The 21,961-nt window shown below is 47.7% G+C and overlaps 1 protein-coding gene across 1 annotated transcript in view; it reads left to right on the forward strand.

Annotated features, from left to right (window-relative positions):
* LOC310761832 (retinal guanylyl cyclase 2-like) overlaps positions 1-21,961 on the forward strand; it is a gene marked incomplete at its 5' end in the record, with an annotated part of 299,090 nt that overhangs the window by 18,006 nt on the left and 259,123 nt on the right. The window contains 9 exons of the mRNA XM_083612029.1: positions 1,038-1,118; positions 2,820-2,996; positions 6,003-6,159; positions 8,547-8,696; positions 10,540-10,688; positions 11,840-12,003; positions 15,608-15,800; positions 16,167-16,341; positions 21,437-21,535. Coding sequence (XP_083468155.1) covers positions 1,038-1,118; positions 2,820-2,996; positions 6,003-6,159; positions 8,547-8,696; positions 10,540-10,688; positions 11,840-12,003; positions 15,608-15,800; positions 16,167-16,341; positions 21,437-21,535 — 1,345 coding nt within the window. The remainder of the gene's footprint in view (positions 1-1,037; positions 1,119-2,819; positions 2,997-6,002; positions 6,160-8,546; positions 8,697-10,539; positions 10,689-11,839; positions 12,004-15,607; positions 15,801-16,166; positions 16,342-21,436; positions 21,536-21,961) is intronic.

Below are 21,961 nucleotides of genomic sequence, written 5' to 3' on the forward strand. Positions count from 1 at the left end.
CAAATGGCCATAGAACAATGGGTATAAAATTATGCCTGGTGAGGAATAGAATCATAGAATTGTAGGGTTGGAAGGGACCACAAGGGTCAGCTAGTTCAACCCCCTGAAATGCAGGAATCATGTGATCCCAGAATCAGGAACCACATACTGGTCACGACATCTTTCCCAGTGAAACTTGCAGCCCTTTTGTAGATGCTGCCTGGTTGCTGGGTAGCAAGTGGAAGGTAACACTCATCCCAGGGGGAAGGGGAGATTATGAAGGGAAACAATGTTTAGATGAAGGGAAGCAAAGGGAAGGGGTGGGAGATCTTCTCTGCAGGGACTTTTTTAGTTTCAGAGGGCCATCTGTCATGGGTGCTTTAGCTGAGTTTCCTGCATTACAAGGGGGTTGGACTAGATGACCCTGGGGGTCCCTTCCAACTTTGCAGTTCTATGATTCTGTGAATTAGCTATTTGCTGAGCCAGTATGGTATAGTGGTTAAGAGTGGTGGACTCGTAATCTGGTGAACTGGGTTCGCTTCCCCGCTCCTCCACCTGCTGGGTGACCCTGGGCTAGTCATACTTCTCTGAAGTCTCTCAGCCTCACTCACTTCACAGAGTGTTTGTTGTGAGGGAGGAAGGGAAAGGAGATTGTTAGCCACTTAGGGTAGTGATAAAGCGGGATATCAAATCCAAACACCGCTGCTGCTGCTGCTTCTTCTTCTTCTTCTTCTTCTTCTTCTTCTTCTTCTTCTTCTTCTTCTTCTTCTCCTCATCAATGATTCTAGCTAATCAGAGATCCAAAATGAACACTTCTTCAGACATTCCACCACGATATCTGAAAAAACAATTTTGATTCTGATATATTGTCAAGCAACAACCCCCTATTTTCAAATCAGCCCCTAGCCATTTGGAATTTGTGAAATCTGGAAACGTGCAACATGTGAATCTGAATCATGACGTTTTGTAAACATCGCAAAGAGGTGCACACTTGTGTTTCGATTCTAGAATTAACCTAGGGCCTTTCTTAATCATTTACTGATACCTTTTCTGGCCAGGGCGACTGGGTATGGCTGAAGAAACTGGAATCTGGAGCAACCAGTGACCTGAGACAGAGGACTGCCAGCTTGTTAAGCCAGGTATGGATTGTTATTGAGCAAATGGTGACTCACATGTATACACGGAAATGCGTATTTTCTGTGTCTCTTCTGTGGCTGCTCTTAAGAAGGTTCATATAACACTTTCCTTCAATGCTTTGAAAAAAATGCATAAGGAGGGGGTCACAGGATTAGTCCCACTCCCAGTAATGATGCATGCCATGTCTGTGCCCGCCCTGCCCCAGCTGCTCACAGTGAAAACACTTCTACCCAGTCTGTGCATTCAGCCAGTGTGCAAAACACCTCTATGTGCATTCTGGTATCTATGCTTAGAGCTCCACTAGCCCAATGACAAGGGAGAACTCTGAGCTCTTTGCACATGGAAGCAATGCATGGATGGGGGGGATATCTGCTACAGGGGCAGCAGAAGGTGTCATCATGGAGCTAGCCTGCATGTCCTTCATCCTCTTGTGTGCTCTTTCCCACTAAAAGAACACCATACCCTCTATCCCTATACTTTATGGAACTGAGTTTTAACCACCTCAAAACAGCAGAATGTTCATAAACATTCCACTGCTTCAGCTGAGTCAATGGCTAGGAAGATCTCATTCCAATAAACTGAAATAAGAACTCCCACACATAATGTTGTTTAGTCGTTTAGTCGTGTCCAACTCTTCGTGACCCCCTGGACCAGAGCATGCCAGGCACTCCTGTCTTCCACTGCCTCCCGCAGTTTGGTCAAACTCATGCTGGTAGCTTCGAGAACACTGTCCAACCATTTCGTCCTCTGTCATCCCCTTCTCCTTGTGCCCTCCATCTTTCCCAGCATCAGGGTCTTTTCCAGGGCGTCTTCTCTTCTCATGAGGTGGCCAAAGTATTGGAGCCTCAGCTTCAGGATCTGTCCTTCCAGTGAGCACTCAGGGCTGATTTCCTTCGGAATGGAGAGGTTTGATCTTCTTGCAGTCCATGGGATTCTCAAGAGTCTCCTCCAGCACCACAATTCAAAAGCATCAATTCTTCAGCGATCAGCCTTCTTTATGGTCCAGCTCTCACTTCCATACATCACTAATGGGAAAACCATAGCTTTAACTGTACGGATCTTTGTTGGCAAGGTGATGGTTCTGCTTTTTAAGATGCAATGGCATTTTCAGAAGCTGCAGGTTATTTTGCAGTCAACACTTTCAATGGGGCAAACCCAGCATCTTATTTACTTTATTTTTATCTCTCTGCCCAATTTAACAGCTCCAAAACATTACCCAAGCCCATCTTTGAATTCACAATTAGCTCTAGAGATGGGTCTTAGAGGAGGTCCATGCTGCAGCCACTTAACCTGGTCTACTGAGAGCAAAGAGGGCAGCCAGCCATTAATCTGTGCTGTGACCACTCAAGTTTATCATTTGCCATCAGCAGACAGTGGGACTAACTTTCAATTTTCTGTTGGATGATTGCATTGTTATTTTGTGTTGTTTTGGTTCAGTTGCATTATGCATTGCTGATTTTCTGAAATGGGAAGGTGGGAAGCAAGTGGAATAAACAACAAAATAAATATTGCATGCAACTCCAGAAGTGCCCTTAAAACTTTGCAGAATAATTGTGGAGCAACCTGCATTCTGCATCCTTGCAGTCTTCATATCTGACATGATGATACATTTATTTTGCTCGCGGGCATCTCAGCCTGAGTATCAAAGAAAAGAAAGTCGGAGATCCCCAATCTCTCTTGCAATTTGCTCCTTGTGTCCCCAGATGAAGGATGTACGCCATGAAAATCTGAACCCATTTTTAGGCCTTTTATCTGATGGGGGTCTCTCTGCCATCGTGATGGAGTTTTGCTCTAGAGGGAGCCTAGAGGATTTGCTGCAAAACAAAAACATAAAGCTGGACTGGATGTTCAAATCATCTCTTCTGATGGACTTAATTAAAGTAAGTTCTTTTCTTATTCTGGGGGTGAAAAGGAAGGGTGAAACGCTGTTCTGTCAAAAATGCAAAATTGAACACAATGGGTCATACAAAGGGAGAGAATCTTTGCTGTCATATTGTCCTCAGCTCTGAAAACAAGCCTTGGGTTCTGGCCAGATCCTTGGAAGAATTAAAAAGGTCCTTTATGCAGAGCCAACTCAAGACATTTTGAGTTTTATCCAGCTAAGTCCTGCTTTTAGTAGATGCTTTCAGTGGAATTCAACGTCAGGCTTCGATATTTGTTCCATCCCCCTTTCCCTTTCTTGCACATTATTCTGAGGGTTCCTCTGCCCCTCCAGCATGGATTTGGGGGAGGCACAGGGGGCGCAGGTGTGTAGAGAAATAGGGAAAGCCCCATTGCACTAGTAGAAATTCTTGCTCTGGTTTCCGCTAGTGCACTGGGTTAATTAACTCTGGCCCATTGGAATTAATGGATCTAAGTTATTCATGTCCACTCATTTCAGTGGGTCCCTCCGAGTATGACTAATTTTGGATAAAAGCCTTTGTATCCAAAGGTCATGAGTGCTAGTTGAATCACACTTCTGATTCTCTGTTAATGGAAGAACACCCTGCTATGCATTGTGGGGACGGATGAACTGCAGGCTAATTTAGGGGGTGTCTCAGAGGTCTGTAGCACACATAGCATATTTTTCGCTCTATATGACGCACTTTTTCCCCTCCAAAAATTAAGGGGAAATGTGTGTGCGTCCTAAAGAGCATATGCAGAGGAAAGCATTGTTTAATGTCTGGATAAGATATAAAGACTTATTTGAAAATAAAACCCCAAGGTGGTTGTCACCGATGGAAGCAAAGGCTCAGAAAAAGCTCAATATGGAGGCCAAATGGCCGAAATATTGGGAAATTCTGGAACAAGAAGGAGACAAATTGAAATTGCAGAGTTTTGAGAAATTAAAAGACAAAGTGCGAGACTGGCTTCACTATTATCAAATAAGGGAGGCTTATAATTTGGACAAAAAAATTGGCTTCCAGGTGGAAAAATCAAAATTGGAAACAGAGCTGTTAGATCCCAAAACTAAGATACTTTCAAGAATGTATAACTTGCTGTTGAAATGGAATACGCAGGATGAAACGGTTAAATCTGCTATGATTAAATGGGCACAAGATGTTGGACATAACATTATGTTTGCTGACTGGGAACAGTTGTGGACCACAGGTATGAAATTTACGGCATGTAGTGCCCTAAGAGAGAATATTATGAAAATGATATACAGGTGGTACATGACACCAGTCAAGCTTGCAAAAATCTATCATTTGCCCGATAATAAATGTTGGAAATGTAAAGAAAATGAAGGTACATTCTTTCACCTTTGGTGGACGTGCCCAAAGATTAAGGCTTTCTGGGAGATGATCTATAATGAAATGAAAAGGGTATTTAAATATACCTTCCTGAAGAAACCAGAGGCCTTTCTCCTGGGCATAGTCGGCCAATTGGTGCCAAAGAAGGATAGAAATTTCTTTATGTATGCTACAACAGCAGCAAGAATACTCATTGCAAAGTATTGGAAGACACAAGATTTACCCACCCTGGAAGAGTGGCAGATGAAGGTGATGGACTGTATGGAACTGGCGGAAATGACTGGCAGAATCCGAGACCAGGGAGAAGAGCTGGTGGAAGAAGATTGGAAGAAATTTAAAGACTATTTGCAGAAATATTGTAAAATTAATGAATGTTAAAATGATGTTGGATTGAAATTAAGTGGCATTAGCAAAAAGGCTAATAAGAATATGTAAAAATGGATTGATAATGGAAAAAAATATAAAGTTATAATATGTTGAGATATAGAGTTAAGATAAATGAAAGAGGGTAAGGATTTGCTGAACTGACTATGTGAACGGGAATACAAAAAAGGGAGGTGTGAGGAGGTCATGGAAACAAGCAAATGAGCTTAAAGATATGGAGAAAAAAGGATTTGTTTTTAATTTTTTTTTACTTAATTTTTTCTCTTGTTTTTGTATTTTGTATTTTCTTTTTTTCTATGCATTTTTGTATTTTTTTTGTTTTTTTCTTCTTTTTTCTTCTCTTGTTTTCTTTTTACTTTGTAAATTCCTGTTTTTTTGTGAAACTTTAATAAATATTTTATTAAAAAAAATAAATAAATAAAGAGCATATGCAGGCTGCACGGCTAAGCCCAAAGCCAGAACAGCGAGACGGAGCACTGCGCAGTGCTCCGTCTCACTGTTCTAGCTTGGCTTTAGCTGCGCAAAGCCTCCGCAGGGCAGCGGGGTGCCTTCACCCCGCTGTCCAGCGGAGGCTACGAAGGCTGTACGAAGGTGGGGGGAAGGCTGAAACACCAGTCCCACAAGCTCGGGGGGCAGCGGGAAGGCGTGCGACACCTTCGCGCTGCTCCCTGACCTGGTTTTGAGGCTGGCAGTGGGGGAAAGCAGCGCTTCCCCCCCGCCAGCCCCAAAGACCAGGTCGAAAGGAACCCAAAGCCTCCGGAGCCCAGTGGGAACTCCCGCTGGGCTCCGGAGGCTTTGGGTGAATGCACCTTGAACGCACAGAACGCACCTTGTTTTAGAGGGGGAGAACAAGAGGAAAATTTTTTTTTTCCTGTTCTCCCCCTCCTATGATCCGGTGCGTTCTATAGAGCGAAAATTACGGTACCTCTGATCTCCAACAGTGGGAGATGGCCAAGGAGGAATCACTGATGGGCTACCAAGACTGCGGCCCTAGACAACTGCCCCAAAGTCCTGTCTTGATCGCACCAGGGCAACTTCAAGGAGGCTAACCATGGCAGGGGGAGTAGCTCTGTCTCGCGAGATTAGCCCAAACAGCTCAAAATGGAAACCACAAGCTAAACACAGTGAAATTGCAATCACCAGCCTTCACTATCGAGCCCTGGATCTCACTGGCAGAGAATGCTGGACCGGGCAAGTCTTTAACCGGGGTTTATGTCCCTCGGCTCTGGCAATGCCCAGACTGAAGCACTCGGTCCGTTTCCTTTTCAGGGAATGAAATATTTGCACCATCAGGAGATCCCCCACGGACGTCTCAAGTCCCGCAACTGCGTTGTGGACGGGCGGTTTATGTTGAAGATCACCGACTACAGCTACGGCGAGCTTCTGGCAGCACTGAGTGACTTAGGCGTTCAGCCCCCGGCAGAAGGTAAGACGTAATTGTCATGCTCTGTATGTTTGTGGTTTTGACCTTGGAAAGGGTCCAGAAACCTCAGCTGATGCAAAATAATGCTGCCTATCAATAGTAGTAGTAGTAGTAGTAGTAGTAGTAATAATAATAATAATAATAATAATAATTTATTTATACCCTGCCCATCTGGCTGGGTTTCCCCAGCCACCCTGGGCGGCTTCCAACAAAGTATAAAAATACAGTGGTCTGTTAAGCATTAAAAGCTTCCCTAAACAGGGCTGCCTTTAGATGTCTTCTAAATGTCTTCTAAATGTCAGGTAGTTGTTTTTGACATCTGGTGGGAGGGTGTTCCACAGGGCGGGCGCCACCACCGAGAAGGCCCTCTGCCTGGTTCCCTGTAACTTGGCTTCTCGCAGCGAGGGAACCGACAGAAGCCCCTCGGAGCTGGACCTCAGTGTCCGGGCAGAACGATGGAGGTGGAGACGCTCAAGAGTCTCCTCCACCACAGGCATCAATTCTTCGGCAATCTTTATGGTCCAGCTCTCACTTCCATACATCACTACTGGAAAAACCATAGCTTTTGTCCATTAAGTTTTCTTGGCAGGGATACTGGAGTGGCTTGCCAGTTCCTGCTCCAGGTGGATCATGTTTAGTCAAAACTCTCCACTATGACCTGTCCAGCTTGGGTGGTCCTGCACAGCATAGCTCATAGCTTCTCTGAGTTATTCAAGCCCCTTCACCACAACAAGGCAGTGATCCATGAAGGACGGTTGCCTTCAGGTGTCTTCTAAAAGTCAGAGACTTATTTATTTCCTTGACATCTGATGGGAGGGCGTTTCACAGGGCAGGTGCCACCACCGAGTAGGCCCTCTGCCTGGTTCCCTGTAACTTGGCTTCTCTCAGTGAGGGGACTGCCAGAAGGCCCTCGGAGCTGGACCTCAGTGTCCAGGCAGAACGATGGGGATGGAGACACTCCTTCAGGTATACTGGACTGAGGCCAGTATATAACCCTAGTTCTATCTGCATTGCATTGCACTGCTTACCCACTGATTTTCAGGTTTAATTCAAGGTGTTTGTTTATCCCTTAATAGCTCAAAATCAAGGGCACAGAACCTTTTTTTTAGCCTGGGGGCGACATCCTCTTCTGAGCAGCCTTCCAAGGGCCACACACCAGTGAAGGGTGGGGCCAGAGGCACAAGTAGGTGGAGCAAGGAATATAAATGTCATCGGCTGATTTCTACAAACACTCTCCTCTTTGTCCTGCACCCAGGCAAACAAGGGCATTTTTTCAGAGTTCAGTGACATATTGAAGTCAAGGCAAAAACACTCAAGGTGAGTGTGAAGCAAGGCCGGTGATGGATGTAGGCTGAGGTGAGAAGTCGTGGTCTGGGGACACTATCAAGGGCCAGAAGGAGAGGTCCGGAGGGCCACATTTGCCCTCTGGGTCTGAGGTTCACCACCCAGTCCTGATTTCGCTTAGGATGTGGAACCTTAAAGGATCACTTTCTCTTCTGGGTCCCCTTCCGCAGGCTCTCTTTGACCTCGGAGGTCAGGCCTCCCCATCAGCTGAGGTTCAGCACAAGGAACAGGGCCTTTTCGGTGGTGGCACAGGCAGTCTGACTTTCCCTACCTAGAGAGGCCTGCAGAGACCCATCACTGTATGTCTAGCTAGGGAGGACTTTGTGAGAGGCTGAGCCAATAATCAGACTACTGGTTCATTCATCTAACTCAGTGGTTCTCAAAGGGTTTGGTGAGAATTATTATTTTTTAGAACCACTGATCTGACTGCTTATTCAAGTACTGTAATGTGTTGTGTTACTTGGCAATTTTCTGTTTCTCTGTTGTTAACAGCTCTGAGTTCACCTGAAAGAACTCAGTCCCTCGGATTCTTTAAGGAAGCCATGACAGTAAACATTTGGGGGGTAAAACCTAACGAAATTCTTCGGTACAGATAGGGACTTAGTCTCTAATGGTGCCAAGAAACTTCAGTACTTGCAGTCTAACACAGTGGTCTTCCTGCGAGTAATAATAATAATAATAATAATAATAATAATAATAATAATAATAATAAATTTTATTTATACCCTGCCTTCCCCAGCCAATACTGGGCTCAGGGCAGCTAACACCAGGTATACAAACAATTGATTAAAATACAACTTAAAAACAAGATTAAAATGCAACATTAAAATGTAGCCTCATTTCAGTAGAAACCCAAATCAAAAACTTTTTGGGGATGAAAACATCAAATTTTCACCAAGGCCAACTATCCAGACTGGTCCTACGTGAGCCAGAAAAAAGCCAGGGAAGTCCCCAAATAGGAGTTCCATCACAGAAGGAGAAAGGAAAAAGGAAAGAGGGGAAGGGGATCAAGTTGATTCTGGATAAATTGATCTTTTTTCTCCCAGAATTGCTCTGGACAGCTCCCGAGATATTGAGAAATCCAGCGATGTCCCCAAAAGGCACCATAAAAGGAGACGTCTATAGTTTTGCTATTATCCTGCAAGAAGTTGTTCTTCGTGGGCCCCCATACTGCATGTCTGAAATGTCAGCTGAAGGTGAGCACGATCCGCCCCTCCAGCCCCGGTATTTGAATGTGTGCAGCAAAATAGAATCGAACACACTCATTTGATTTGGCCGGCCAGTGTTGAAGACTAGGCTAGATACTTGTCAGTATGCATTTCTTAGTGCACAAAGTATTGATCTGATGTGTAGAGATCTTTCCTATTCTACTTAATTCAAGAGGGTTCTGGAAGCTTCTCTCTGTGAAAGAAACAAGCAGGAGGTTCTTGATGTTTGGGTTATTCCTTCCGAGAAGCTGAGTACAGCTGCTTTAAACTGGTTCTCTTATCTCTTCCGTTAAGGTGATGCGGACTATAAAAGTAGGACCAGAAGGAGCTGTTACGATATGGATGCAATGCTGCTGCAAAGTGCTAGCTTGAAAACAAAACATGATGGGAATGTTGGGACTGTCCGTGGGAAACAGAGGGACAGTCATTTCACAGTGCGAAGCACCAGAATTAGCTCAGAGTGTAATATGAGCTGTACAGGAAGTACAGGAAGTGTTAGTCACTAGACTGCTGGAGTTTGAAGAGAGCAGTCATGTTTTTTGTAATGCTGCAAAGACAGAAATAAAGGCATGAAAATATGTTTCTGTCTATCTCTTTCCCCTGCCGGGGGGGCAGGAAAGAGGGGGTGTGTTCTTCTCACGCTGAGAAGAATCGCCTATAGCGACCTCTGCCTGGATCTTGTTGGGGAATGCAGACAGGGAGGTCATCGGAACTCAAGCTGGGTGCCTGGGAGGGCTGCCAGCTTCTCCCAATAGAGGCTTGAATTCCAACAGGAGCCTGTGTTTCACTCTTTCTCTTTGTATCTCTCTTCCTTCTGGTGTGGTGTTCTGTACATAGTACGCTTAGTGTTAAGGTTTAGACTTATAAGTTATTGTAAGTTTAAGTTAAGTCTGCTGCAACTGGATTTCTTATGGACAGCGCCGATCCTGAATGTATTGGATTTGTGACCATTATGCTCATTTGCCTTCAGTAGCAGTAAAGCTCTGCTGGATGAAATATCCATTGCCTCTGGTCTACAGGTGAAACTCGAAAAATTAGAATATCGTGGGAAAGTTCCTTGATTTCTGTAATTCAACTTAAAAGGTGAAACTCATATATGAGATACACTCATGACATGCAAAGCGAGATATGCCAAGCCTATCTTTGTTACCATTGTGATGATCATGGCGTACAGCTGGTGAAAACCCCAAATTAACCATCTCAGAAAATTAGAATATTCAATGAAATCAGCAAAACAAGGATTGCAAATAGAGCAAGACTGGACCTCTGAGAAGTAGAAGCATATCTTGCTTTGCATGCCATGTGTCGATCTCATATGTTAGTTTCACCTTTTAAGTTGAATTACTGAAATCAATGAACTTTTCCACGATATTTTAATTTTTCGAGTTTCACCTGTACTTTTTGGGAATCCTGCAACATGTTTAAGTTTTTACTCTGCTAACTATACATTGGAATCTGCTCTCGGTCAATGTTGAGTAGAATTTCAATGACAATACTGATCCAAAAGAGACAGTTTTGTTTTGTTCGCATGAGGCTGTGCGCTCATTGGTCGGGGTGCAGAACCGGATCAGGACAGTCAACCAGATCCTTGCGCCCCCAGCACTCATGGGTCGACTCCGACAAGTGGGCGGAGCCACCCACCTGTCAATTACTTTACATCATTATGACAACATGGGATGACTTCAAAGGTGGTGGTGGCAAGGAAAAAATAATCTAAGAAGGAAGATCTAGTTTTGGGACAATACTCTTTGGTGAGAGAGTTGTAAGGGACTGGGGGGTGGGGTACCAGGTTAGGGCATGCTGTCATTGTGAAACCCTCTCCTTGCTCCAGAAATCATCCGCAAACTGAAGAAGCCTCCGCCGTTGTATCGCCCGAGTGTTTCTCCAGAAAATGCCCCACTGGAATGCATTCAGCTCATGAAACAGTGCTGGAGTGAGAGACCAGATCGAAGGCCAAGCTTTGATGAGATCTTACAAGAGGTCATTCCTTGTTCCCATTCCATCAGGCTTCTGCAGTTAAGAATGCATCTTTCTAGAATTGCTGATTTCTGAGTTTAATATTTTGGGGTGCTTTTCGTTCTACAGTAATACCTTGGTTCTCGGATGGCTTAGCTGCTGAACAAATCGGCTCTCGAACACCACAAACCTGGAAGTACCGTATTTTTCGCTCTATAGGACGCACTTTTCCCCTCCAAAAATTAAGGGGGAATGTGTGTGCGTCCTATGGAGCGAATGCAGGCTCCTTGGCTTCAGCGATAGCAACGCGAAGCCTCCAAAGCGCAGAGGGAGCACTCCCTCCGTGCTCCGGAGGCTTCGCGTTGCTTTCGCTGAAGCCTGGAGAGCGAGAGGGGTCAGTGCGCACCGACCCCTTTCACTCTCCAAGCTTCAGGGATAGCTGCCTGAAGCCTTCAGAGCGCAGCGTGAGGTCCCACTGTGCTCCGGAGGCTTCGGGTTCCTTTGGCTGAAGCCAGGAGAGTCTTGCTCTCCTGGCTTCAGCAGAGAGGGAGAGCTGCACAGCGCACCTTCAGTGAAGCGGGAGGAGAAATGGAAGGGGCTCCGTTTCTCCTGCCGCTTCGCTGAAGGGGCGCTGAGCAGAGAGGGGGAGATTTTTTTTTCTTGTTCTCCCCCTCTAAAACAAGGTGCGTCCTATGGTCGGGTGCGTCCTATAGAGCGAAAAATACAGTAAGTGTTCCGGTTTGCGAATGGTTTTCGGAAGCTGGACGTCCAACGTGGCTTCTGTTTGAGTGCAGGAAGCTCCTGCAGCCAACTGGAAGCTGTATCTTGGTTTTCGAATGGTTCCAAGAGTGAAACGGACTTCCGGAATGGATTAAGTTCGAGAACCAAGGTACTACTGTATGTGCAGCTGTTGCAAACTATGCTGATATTTTTAACAAATAGCAGTATTTCTTATAAAGAATGAATGCATGAATAAAATAATGGGCATGATGAACTTCTATCCATTATTTTCAACAGGACTGCTCTGGGTATAACTTGGCTGGATAAAACCTTATGCTTTCCACCCATCTGTTCCTACTTGTGCGTAACTTATTCTTTACCCAATCAGCTTAGTTTTCCTGAGTCAGCTAGAGAACTGAGCACCAAAGAACCTTGTTCTAATTCTCCAACCCCAGTTCAAATCCATCAATAAAGGCAGACGGACCAATATCATCGACTCCATGCTGCGGATGCTGGAGCAGTATTCCAGCAACCTGGAAGACTTGATCCGAGAGCGGACAGAGGAGCTGGAGATGGAAAAGCAGAAGACGGACAAACTCCTGACTCAGATGCTTCCCCTGTAAGTCGAAATGTCAGAGCAATAACCCTGCCGCATGTAGGCTCTGCCCCAAGCTGCTTCCAAGTAGGAAAAAGTGCTGCTATAATAAATAATAATATTAAAAAATATTTATATCCCCACCTCCCCAGCCGAAGCCAGGCTAAGGGCGGCTAACAACAATAAGATAGTACAACATTCTAAAAACATTTCATTATAAAAATTAATTAAAATCAAATTGATGGCAACCATTAAGCTAATGTTCTGTGAAGATTGCCAAAGGAGGGAGTCAGGCTGCGCCCTGGCCAAAGGCCTGGTGGAACAGCTCTGTCTTGCAGGCCCTGCAGAAAGATGTCAGGTCCCGCAGGGCCCTGGTCTCTTGTGACAGAGCGTTCCACCAGATCGGAGCCGCAGCCGAAAAAGCCCTGGCTCTAGTTGAGGCCAGCCTAACCTCTCTGTGGCCTGGGATCTTCAGGATGTTTTTGTTTGAGGACCGTAAATTCCTCCGTGGGGCATACCAGGAGAGGCAGTCCCGTAGGTACGAGGGTCCTAGGCCGTATAGGGCTTTAAAGGTTAAAACCAGCACCTTAAACCTGATCCTGTACTCCACCAGGAGCCAGTGCAGCTGGTATAGCACCGGGTGAATGTGATCTCGCAGTGAAGACCCCGTAAGGAGTCTCGCTGCGGCATTCTGCACTTGCTGGAGTTTCTGGGTCAGTCTCAAGGGCAGCCCCACGTAGAGTGAGTTACAATAATCCAGTCTGGAGGTGACTGTCGCGTGGATCACAATGGCTAGGTCAGGGCGAGAGAGGTAAGGAGCCAACTGCTTAGCTTGGCGGAGATGGAAAAATGCCGCCTTTGTTATAGCTGTAATCTGCGCCTCCATGGAGAGGGAGGTATCAAAGATTACACCCAAACTCTTAACGGACGGTGCTGGCACTAATTGCACCCCCTCAAGAGATGGGAGTTGCCCCCTCAATCCCATATCGTCCCGTCCCAGCCAGAGGACCTCTGTCTTCAAAGGATTTAACTTCAACCAGCTCCCACATACCCATCCAGCCACAGCTTCCAAACATCTGATCAGTGTGTCTGGGGCCAAGTCAGGATGGCCATCCATCAACAGATAGAGTTGGGTGTCATCGGCATACTGATGGCAACCCAACCCAAAACTCCGGACAAGCTGGGCGAGGGGGTGCATAAAGATGTTAAAAAGCATTGGGGAGAGTATCGTACCCTGCTGCTGTAGACTGGGGAGAAAGAAGAGAAGTGAGTGACAAATATTGGTCACTGCCGCTTTAACTCTGTCACTTCAACCTTGCCTGAAATGGGAATGACCTCCAAGAATTCTGTATCTTCTGATATTTGCAAGCTATTCCAATTAAGTTAACTTAACATATTTAAATAAATAGTCTTTCAGTTTCTTCCATTCCTCCTGGTAACCCTCCTCCTTCTGGTCACGGACTCTTCCAGTCAGGTCGGCTAGCTCCGAAAAGTCCATCATCTTCATCTGCCAATCTTCCACTGTTGGTATTTCTTGTCAGATAGGCTTAGGATTTAATTATGTAATGTGATGAATTATTATGTTTAATGCCAAATTTAAAGAAAGAAAGAAAGAAAGAAAGAAAGAAAGAAAGAAAGAAAGAAAGAAAGAAAGATGATAAGTGATTAAGTTAATTTTATAAGAATATTGGCTTTGGAAAACTGTTAACATGATATACATTGAAATTCAACCAGGGGGATACGAGGAAGTCACTTAACAATGTTACTAAGATTGGTTCAAATAAGGTTGAGATTTTTGTTTGTTTGTCTAAAAAACCTTTTGGAAAAATAATTTTAAAAAAATCAGAAGAATTCTGTATCTTCTGCACTGGTCAAGTCAGATCTGGAGTCACAGGTGGCTTTAGGGGACCACAACTGGTTTGTCCATACTGGACACTGAACCAAGAGGGTGCTGTAACAATAATGTAGAATGGAAGTTGAGGAGTGCCTGGATTTTAACATCGCACAGGGGTCTCCTGAGATTTTAAAGCCACTGCTGGGTGTAATGATCTCAGGCAGGCAAGCAAGCCCCCATAAGAATTAACGAGTCTGCGGCAGTTTTATGGCATGTTTATTTACAATTTATATCCGGAGTGTGGCTCCGAGCCTGCTGCTCTTTGCTACGAGTTGGTCACTCTGAGTCTCCGCCCCTTTTGCAGCGCGAAGGCCGCCAAAGTCCAGTCCTTCCTCTCTTGTCCTTCCGTTGCATTTTAACGCTTTCGGCTCTTCTGGTTCAGGGAGAAGGTGGATGAACTCCCCCCACCAACAAACGAAGATCCCTCCAAACGTTGCCTCTTCCCTGGTTGCATAGCAACCCCCTCAATATCATCTATCTCCTCCCCTCCTCCTGCCTGCAAGCTTTCCAGGTCTACTGGTCTATCTCAGTCTGGGAACTCTCGGTGAAGGGGGCCCCCGAACTAACCCACTCCTGCTCTGTCTGTGGCTGCAATCCCTTGTCTCCAGAGTCAGACTCTGGCTCCCTCTGTACTGGCATTCCTTTGTCTCCAGAGTCAGCCTCTTCCCAGGCATTCGATTCAGCCACGTCCCTGACACTGGGATATTTTGTCCAGCTCTGTCCATGTGCTGGGCCCGGGGGTAACCCAAGCAACGCAGTCCAGGTCCAGTCCCGAATCCAAGGGTTCCGTGAGGAGTCAGTCCGACAGGGCCACGGCAGGTTACGAGGCAGGAAATCAGGCAAGGTCAGGCACAGGATCACAGGCAGGTTCTGGCAAACAGCAACATTGCTCCCACAACCTGAGGCGGGGTCCAGCAGCCTTTTATCTCTGCCGGGGTAACAGCCACTCCTGATTCTCCAGCGACTCACCTCCCTGTTTCGCCCGAAGGCGAGCACTCCTCCTGTGAGTACCCAGGTCTCTCCTTCTCTCAGACCTCAGTCTCTGCAGCTCAGGAGATGTCAGTGGGTTACTAGACCCAGGGGCCGCCTCAGCCTCCCCTGACCCAACCGGTAGTGGAGCAGCTGTAAGTGATGGCCCAGCTGAAGGCAACGAGGTCATCCCCGCATCTGAAGCCAGGGCAGGCTCAGGCCCCTGACTCGGCCCAGCTGGTGTTTGTTGCAGGGGAACCTGTGCAGACTGGGGCTCTTCAGAATCAGGCCCCAGACTTCGTTTAGATGCCGCCTGAGGCAAAGGATCCAGTGCGGACTGAGACTCCTCTGGTTCCAAGTCCGAGCCCGAGTCCCAGGCCATCACAGTCCAGCGCATTTGAAGGAGGACATTGGCAAACTAAAACATGTCCAGAGGAGGGTGGCCAGCATGGTGAGGGGTCTGGAATCCAGGACTTGTGAGAACATGAGAAGGTAATTAGAGCCTGCTGGACCAGGCCAATGGCCCGTCTAGGCCAGCATCCTGGTCTCACCAGATGCCTGTGGGTAACCTACAATCAGAACTGAACGCAACAGTGTTCTTCCCTCCTACAGTTCCCAGCCGCTGATATTCAGAGTTGTGGAGGTCGAATAGAAATGCAATAATTAAATAATCCATAAACAGCCTGCCAAGACATCTCGATGTCTTGCGCCTTAGAAGATTCTGCACTTCCCTTCACTCAGATTGACATCCTCGTGTCATTTCAGGTCAGTGGCGGAAACGCTGAAAACCGGGGCCACCGTTGAACCAGAGTATTTTGACGAGGTCACCATCTACTTCAGCGACATCATTGGCTTCACGACCATCTCCGCCCTCAGCGAGCCCATCGAGATCGTGGACCTTCTCAATGACCTTTACACTCTGTTTGATGCCATCATTGGCCATCATGACGTCTACAAGGTAAGGTCTTGGAGCACCTACTTTGGAGGAGGATGGGTGTGTGAGGGAAACATGAAGTTCTAGAGAAGGGTCCAGATGAAGGTGGAGTCTTCAGAGCCAACCGTACTTCTCCAGATGATCTGAGTGTTCAGGCTGGGATATAAGGGCCTGAGGGGGGGGGTCCATCAGGTATCCTGGACCCAAGTTGTGCAGCATCACAAGAACTTTGAACCTGGCCTGGTCGCCTATGAGCCTTGCTTGACGCAGATCCTACTGTTCCACGACAACCCGCACAAGAAGTGAGCATCATTTAGCTTTCAGCTCTTAGTCTACCCATCTGCAGTTCTAATAGCCCTTTGGGGAAAAGCAATACTCTTTGATTTCCAGGTGGAAACCATTGGCGACGCCTATATGGTGGCTTCAGGGCTTCCGAAACGCAACGGCCACAGACATGCCTCCGAGATCGCCAACATGTCCCTGGATATCCTCAGCTCCGTGGGGTCGTTTCGAGCGAAACACCTCCCCCACGTGCCCATCAGGGTACGGATGGGGCTGCATTCAGGTAATGGCGTTAACCCTCTCTCTGCCTTACCTGGGCTTGTAGTGGAAAAAAGTGGAATTCTCAGTTTTGGGGAAAACAGGAAGTCAGGTTCTTGGTCCATCTAGTGCATGGGAAGGCAGACTAAGGCCCTGGGGCCAGATCTGGCTCAGCTGCCTTCTGGATCCGGCCCGTGGACGGTCCGGGAATCGCCGGGGATCTGATCGTTTGGGATGTGCCAGGGTGCACATCCAGCGGCCTCCCTCCCTCCCTCCCTCCCTCCCTCCTCCTGGCTTCTCCCTGCCCTGCCTAGAGCAGAGAGGAAGGGCACTGGGCTTTGTTGGTGACAGCAGCAGCAGCATTAGCGCTTGAGTGGCCGCTGTTGTAAGCGGACTCAGTTCAGGCTTTGTTGCTGCTGGCCCCTCTCCAGAGCCCTTTCACACACCGCTCATCGTCCCGCTGCCACCGCCAGCCCCTGCCACTTGCAGACACAGCTAAGCAGCCACCGGGGCTCATCTACTGCTGTGGAGAAGGGAGGGGAGAGTCGTGAGGGGGAATGGCTTACCTGAGTACAGTGGTACCTCGGGTTACAGATGCTTCAGGTTACAGACGCCGCTAACCCAGAAACAGTACCTCGGGTTAAGTTTGCTGTTCCCTGATCTAGAGCAGCTGTCTGTTGCCTCCCGTATCTGTTCCTAGACATTCCATATAACTGGTTCATCTTCTGAGTCGGGAGCTGCTCCTGGGTCAGGACGTGATCTAAGGTGACTCTCCCACCAGTGGTGTAGCATAGGTTGCCCCGGGCGGGCAGGGCAAGTATTGTGCCCCCGGTTAGGGCCGGGCGGCAGCAGCAATGGTGATGGGGAAGGGTCTTCCCAGCAGAGGGAAGCTGGGGAGGGGCCAGCAACAGCGGACGCTTATTTTATTATTATTTATTTCATGAAATGTTTACACTGCTTGATTGTTGTATTTTTTAAAAAAATACAACCAAAGCAGTTTATTTTTCTTTTGAATTTTTGCACACACACCCCCCCAATTTTGCTCCTGGGGCAACAGCCCCTCTGCCCCCCCATGCTATGCCAGTGTCTACCACTATGCAAATATCTGAGGGTAAAGAGGGGTTTTCTACAGTGGATCTGCAAATGCATGTTAGGATTTAAAATTGGAAAAAGATTGAAGACTCCTGCCGGAGACAAAGCTCAGGTGGGACCTGCAACAACGACAAAAAGCTGTTGGTATGTAGGATGTGCAGTGCTGCTGAGTTCTTGCCCTCTTTGGGCTCTGGCATAACCAGCCAGAACTGGATCCACCAAGATTTCTTTGATCCAGAGTTTTTTTCTGGGTGGGTGAGCGTATGCTCAGCTTTCCTCCCCATGTTCCTCCCCGACATGCTGTGGCTTTATCTCACCAATGAAAGGAGCTAACTTAGAAGTATTCAGGCTGGACCTAAGCATGGAGAGAAAGCTGTGTGTGTGAGAGAGAGAGGGGGGGGAGAGAAGGGGAGGAGAAGGAGGAGAAGGAGAAGGAGAGGGCTTGCTGGGCCTGGGGGTAACCCGAGCAATGCGGTCCAGGTCTGGTCCCGAATCCAAGGGTTCCACAAGGAGTCAGTCAGGCAGGAAACCAGGCAGGGTCAGGCACAGGGTCTCAGGCAGGTTCTAGCATACAGCAACATTGCTCCCGGAACCTGGGGTGAGGTCCAACAGCCTTTTATCTTTGTCGGGGTAGCGGCTGGTCCTGATCCCCCGGCGACTCACCTCCCTGTTTCGCCCAGAGGTGAGCACTCCTCCTGTGAGTACTCAGGTCTCTCCTTCTCTCAGACCTTAATCTCTGCAGCTCGGGAGACGTCGGTGGGTTACTAGACCCAGGGGCCGCCTCAGCCTCCCCTGACCCAACCGGTAGTGGAGCAGCTATAAGTGATGGCCCAGCTGAAGGCAATGAGGTAATCCCTGCATCTGGAGCCAGGGCAGGCTCAGGCCCCTGACTCGGCCCAGCTGGTGTTTGTTGCAGGGGAACCTGTGCAGACTGGGACTCTTCAGGATCAGGCCCCAGACTTGGTTCAGATGATGCCTGAGGCAAAGGATCCGGTGCAGACTGAGACTCCTCTGGTTCTGAGTCCGAGTCCCAAGCCATCAGAGAGATAGAGGAAGAGGAGGAGGAGAAGGAGAAGGGAGGAAGAGAAAGGGAAGGAGAAGAAGGAGGAGAAGGAGTTTCGTTTCCAAGCGGAGGGGCCCAGATGGGTGTTTGTTTGTCAAGACCTTGAAATCTTTGGCCTGTAGCCACCCAGCACTGCTCTGAGTTTGTAGGTTCCCCTGGCATCCTCGATGGTTATTGCAGAAGATTAGCTAACATGCCTCATCAACCTATCCAGTGTTTCTGGCAAGCAGCCGTTGGAGTAAGGAAAAACAACAAGGACGAGTCCGTGGAGGAGAAATCTGACCTAATTAGACATCCGAGCTGCATCTTGGAAACCTGTTGCTCTCAAGAGTCGCCTGATGGAGGCTGTCTGGACAAGGGAAAACACTCCTGCACAAAGGGGTGGGGCAGGGGTTGATGGCTTGTTTAAAAGTTGACGTGCCATAGAGAAAGTGCATTAGAGAAAAGCTTTCCTTCCTGTCTCATAACACTAGAACTCCAGTGAAGGTGAATGTTGGAAGATTAAAGGTAAAGGGACCCCTGACCATTAGGTCCAGTTGTGGCCGACTCTGGGGTTGCGGCGCTCATCTCGCTTTATTAGCCTAGGGAGCTGGCATACAGCTTCCGGGTCATGTGGCCGGCATGGCTAAGCCGCTTCTGGCGAACCAGAGCAGCGCACGGAAACGCTGTTTACCTTCCCGCTGGAGCGGTACCTATTTATCTATTTGTACTGGTGTGCTTTCGAACTGCTAGGTTGGCAGGAGCAGGGACTGAGCAACGGGAGCTCACCCCGTCTCGGGGATTCGAACCGCTGACCTTCTGATTGGCAAGCCCTAGGCTCTGTGGTTTAACCCACAGTGCCACCCACGTCCCAATTTTTAAGATATGAAGCTCTTTTTAAGATATGAAGCTTCCCTAAATGTCGCCACCTTTCCTCACAAGGGAGTTGATCCAGCCCCTTGATCACTGTTTCCCTAGAACCATAGAGTTGGAAGGGACATCTAGTCCAACCCTCTACAATGCAGGAATCCCAACCCATGACAGATGGCCACCCAACCCCTAAAATTGTATTCAGTGTCCCAAGTGCGGTCACCCCATAGATATGTATAACGGCAGTATAATTTTCAGACTGCTATGTGTGTTGTGTAGGTGTTCATAAACACCGTATTTCTCAACATGGGGTTGGGGAGGGAACCCTGACAAATGGATTGAATTTTCTGTTTTCTGGACTACCTCTGGAAGGGATGAAGCTGTCACTCAGGGATAAGATAACAGAAAAACACAGCTCGTCTGGTGGATTAGTTAATCAGATCTCCAGTTCCCTCCCCAAAAAGGAGGGGGGGGAGGCTGGGTGGTCCGAGACTTTGCCAGGAATTGTAAAGAGTTTCGAGTCTGACTTCCAGCCAGCGGTGGAAATGTGTACGGCGGCTTGAAGGTTCACACACACTCTGAACAGCTGGTGTCTGCATTTGACATTCCACGAAATCTGAGTTGATATCCGAAAGTGGACAGTTTGGCGTGTGACGCTGTTTAGCATTGGAGAGCGTTTAAGAGCTGCGGTGTTTAGCAGCTGAGAACGTTTAACCGGTGACATGCCTGACGTGTGACAGACAGCAGAGTAGGGACAAAAATTCAGAATAATTATGCTTCAATGATAATTGGAGGGAAAGTATTGGGGGGGGGTCTATAAATGTAACAAACCAGGAGCTCAGAATGTCCCAGGTTCCATTCCTGGTGTTTTAGGTAGGGCTGGGGAAAACCTCTGTCTGAAGATCACAGGCCGGTTTACAACATTGAACTGTCCTCTTTTATCCAGACCTTTATTCCAAACCATGTATTCTTGCTTTATTTTTAGGGGAAATGGACCTAGTTCAGTCTTAGAGCCCATGTTTTGCATGCAAAAGGCCCTGGTTCCAATAATAACAATAACAATACAATAACAATAATAATTTATACCCTGCCCATCTGGCTGGGTTTCCCCAGCCACTCTGGGCGGCTTCCAACAGAAGATTAAAATACAATAGTCTATTAAACATTAAAAGCTTCCCTAAACAGGGCTGCCTTCAGATGCCTTCTAAAAGTCTGGTAGTTGTTTTTCTCTTTGACATCTGGTGGGGGGCCGTTCCACAGGGCAGGCGCCACCACCGAAAAGGCCCTCTGCCTGGTTCCCTGTAACCTCATTTCTCGCAGTGAGGGAAGCGCCAGAAGGCCCTCGGCGCTGGACCTCAGTTTACTTGGTGTCACTGGGCAGGGCTAGAAAGACCCATGTCCAGAGCTGAAGACTTGCGCCCAAGATTGAGGGGATATGGTGCTTGTGTGATGTCATGTGGTGATGTCATGTGGAGCCAGCGTGGTGTAGTGGTTAAGAGCAGTGGACTCGTAATCTGGTGAACCGGGTTCGCGTCTCCACTCCTCCGCATGCAGCTGCTGGGTGACCTTGGGCCAGTCACACTTCTCTGAAGTCTCTCAGCCCCACTCACCTCACAGAGTGTTTGTTGTGGGGGAGGAAGGGAAAGGAGAATGTTAGCCGCTTTGAGACTCCTTCGGGTAGTGATAAAGCAGGATATCAAATCCAAACTCTTCTTCTTCTTCTTCATGTGTGCGATGTGCATTGTGCATGCATGATGTGTGCGTGATGCGTGTCACATCACCAGGAGGAGGCCGAGTGGGGAGCCCAGCGTGGAGTGGCCTCCTCTCTTGCGCTCAGTAGGAGCCAGTCACTGAAAGCACACCATTCTCAGCTCCACGCTTGACCCTTTCCACCCCCTCAGCATTGAAGGGACCTTCCCCCACTCACAGATATTGAGGGGGCCAAAGACACCTCAGCCCATAGAATTGGCACCAGTGCCCATGTCTGAAACCAGGGAGAGCCTCTGCCAGTCAGTGTTGGCATGAGAGGGCTAGATGGACCAAGGGTTCCTGTGTTTCAATATCTGGTGCAGCTCATATCCATTCCACCTTCACCCAATGCATTTCTGTTTTCTAGGTCCTTGCGCTGCTGGGGTTGTGGGTCTCACGATGCCACGCTACTGTCTCTTTGGGGACACGGTGAATACAGCTTCGCGGATAGAGTCCACCGGGTTGCGTAAGTCTTCTTGGTGTGTTTTTTTTTTAGCAAATGCTGGCTTGGCCACAAGCACAGTGGTCCCTTGGTTCTCAAACTTTATCTGTTCCGGAAGTCCGTTCCAAAACCAAAGCGTTCCAAAGCCAAGACGTGCTTTCCCATAGAAAGCAATGCAAAATGGATTAATCCGTTCCAACCTTTTAAAAATCAACATTGATTTTACTATCTAACGCGACCATTGCTCCTTAAAATGAAAGTATAATCAATGTACTGTACTATAAAATAAATAAAACAGTATTGTAGATGATGATGATGATAATTTCTTACCCGCACCGATGACAGTCATTGTTTGTCTGGGGGGGGAGGCTTTTATCCATTCCCGCGGTCACACAGTCAGTCAGTCAGTCAGTCAATCAATCAATCAATCAGCAACTGAACTGGGATCCA

Source organism: Podarcis filfolensis (genome assembly GCF_964270895.1).
Source record: "Podarcis filfolensis genome assembly, chromosome: 4".
NCBI classification, from domain to species: Eukaryota; Metazoa; Chordata; class Lepidosauria; order Squamata; family Lacertidae; genus Podarcis; species Podarcis filfolensis.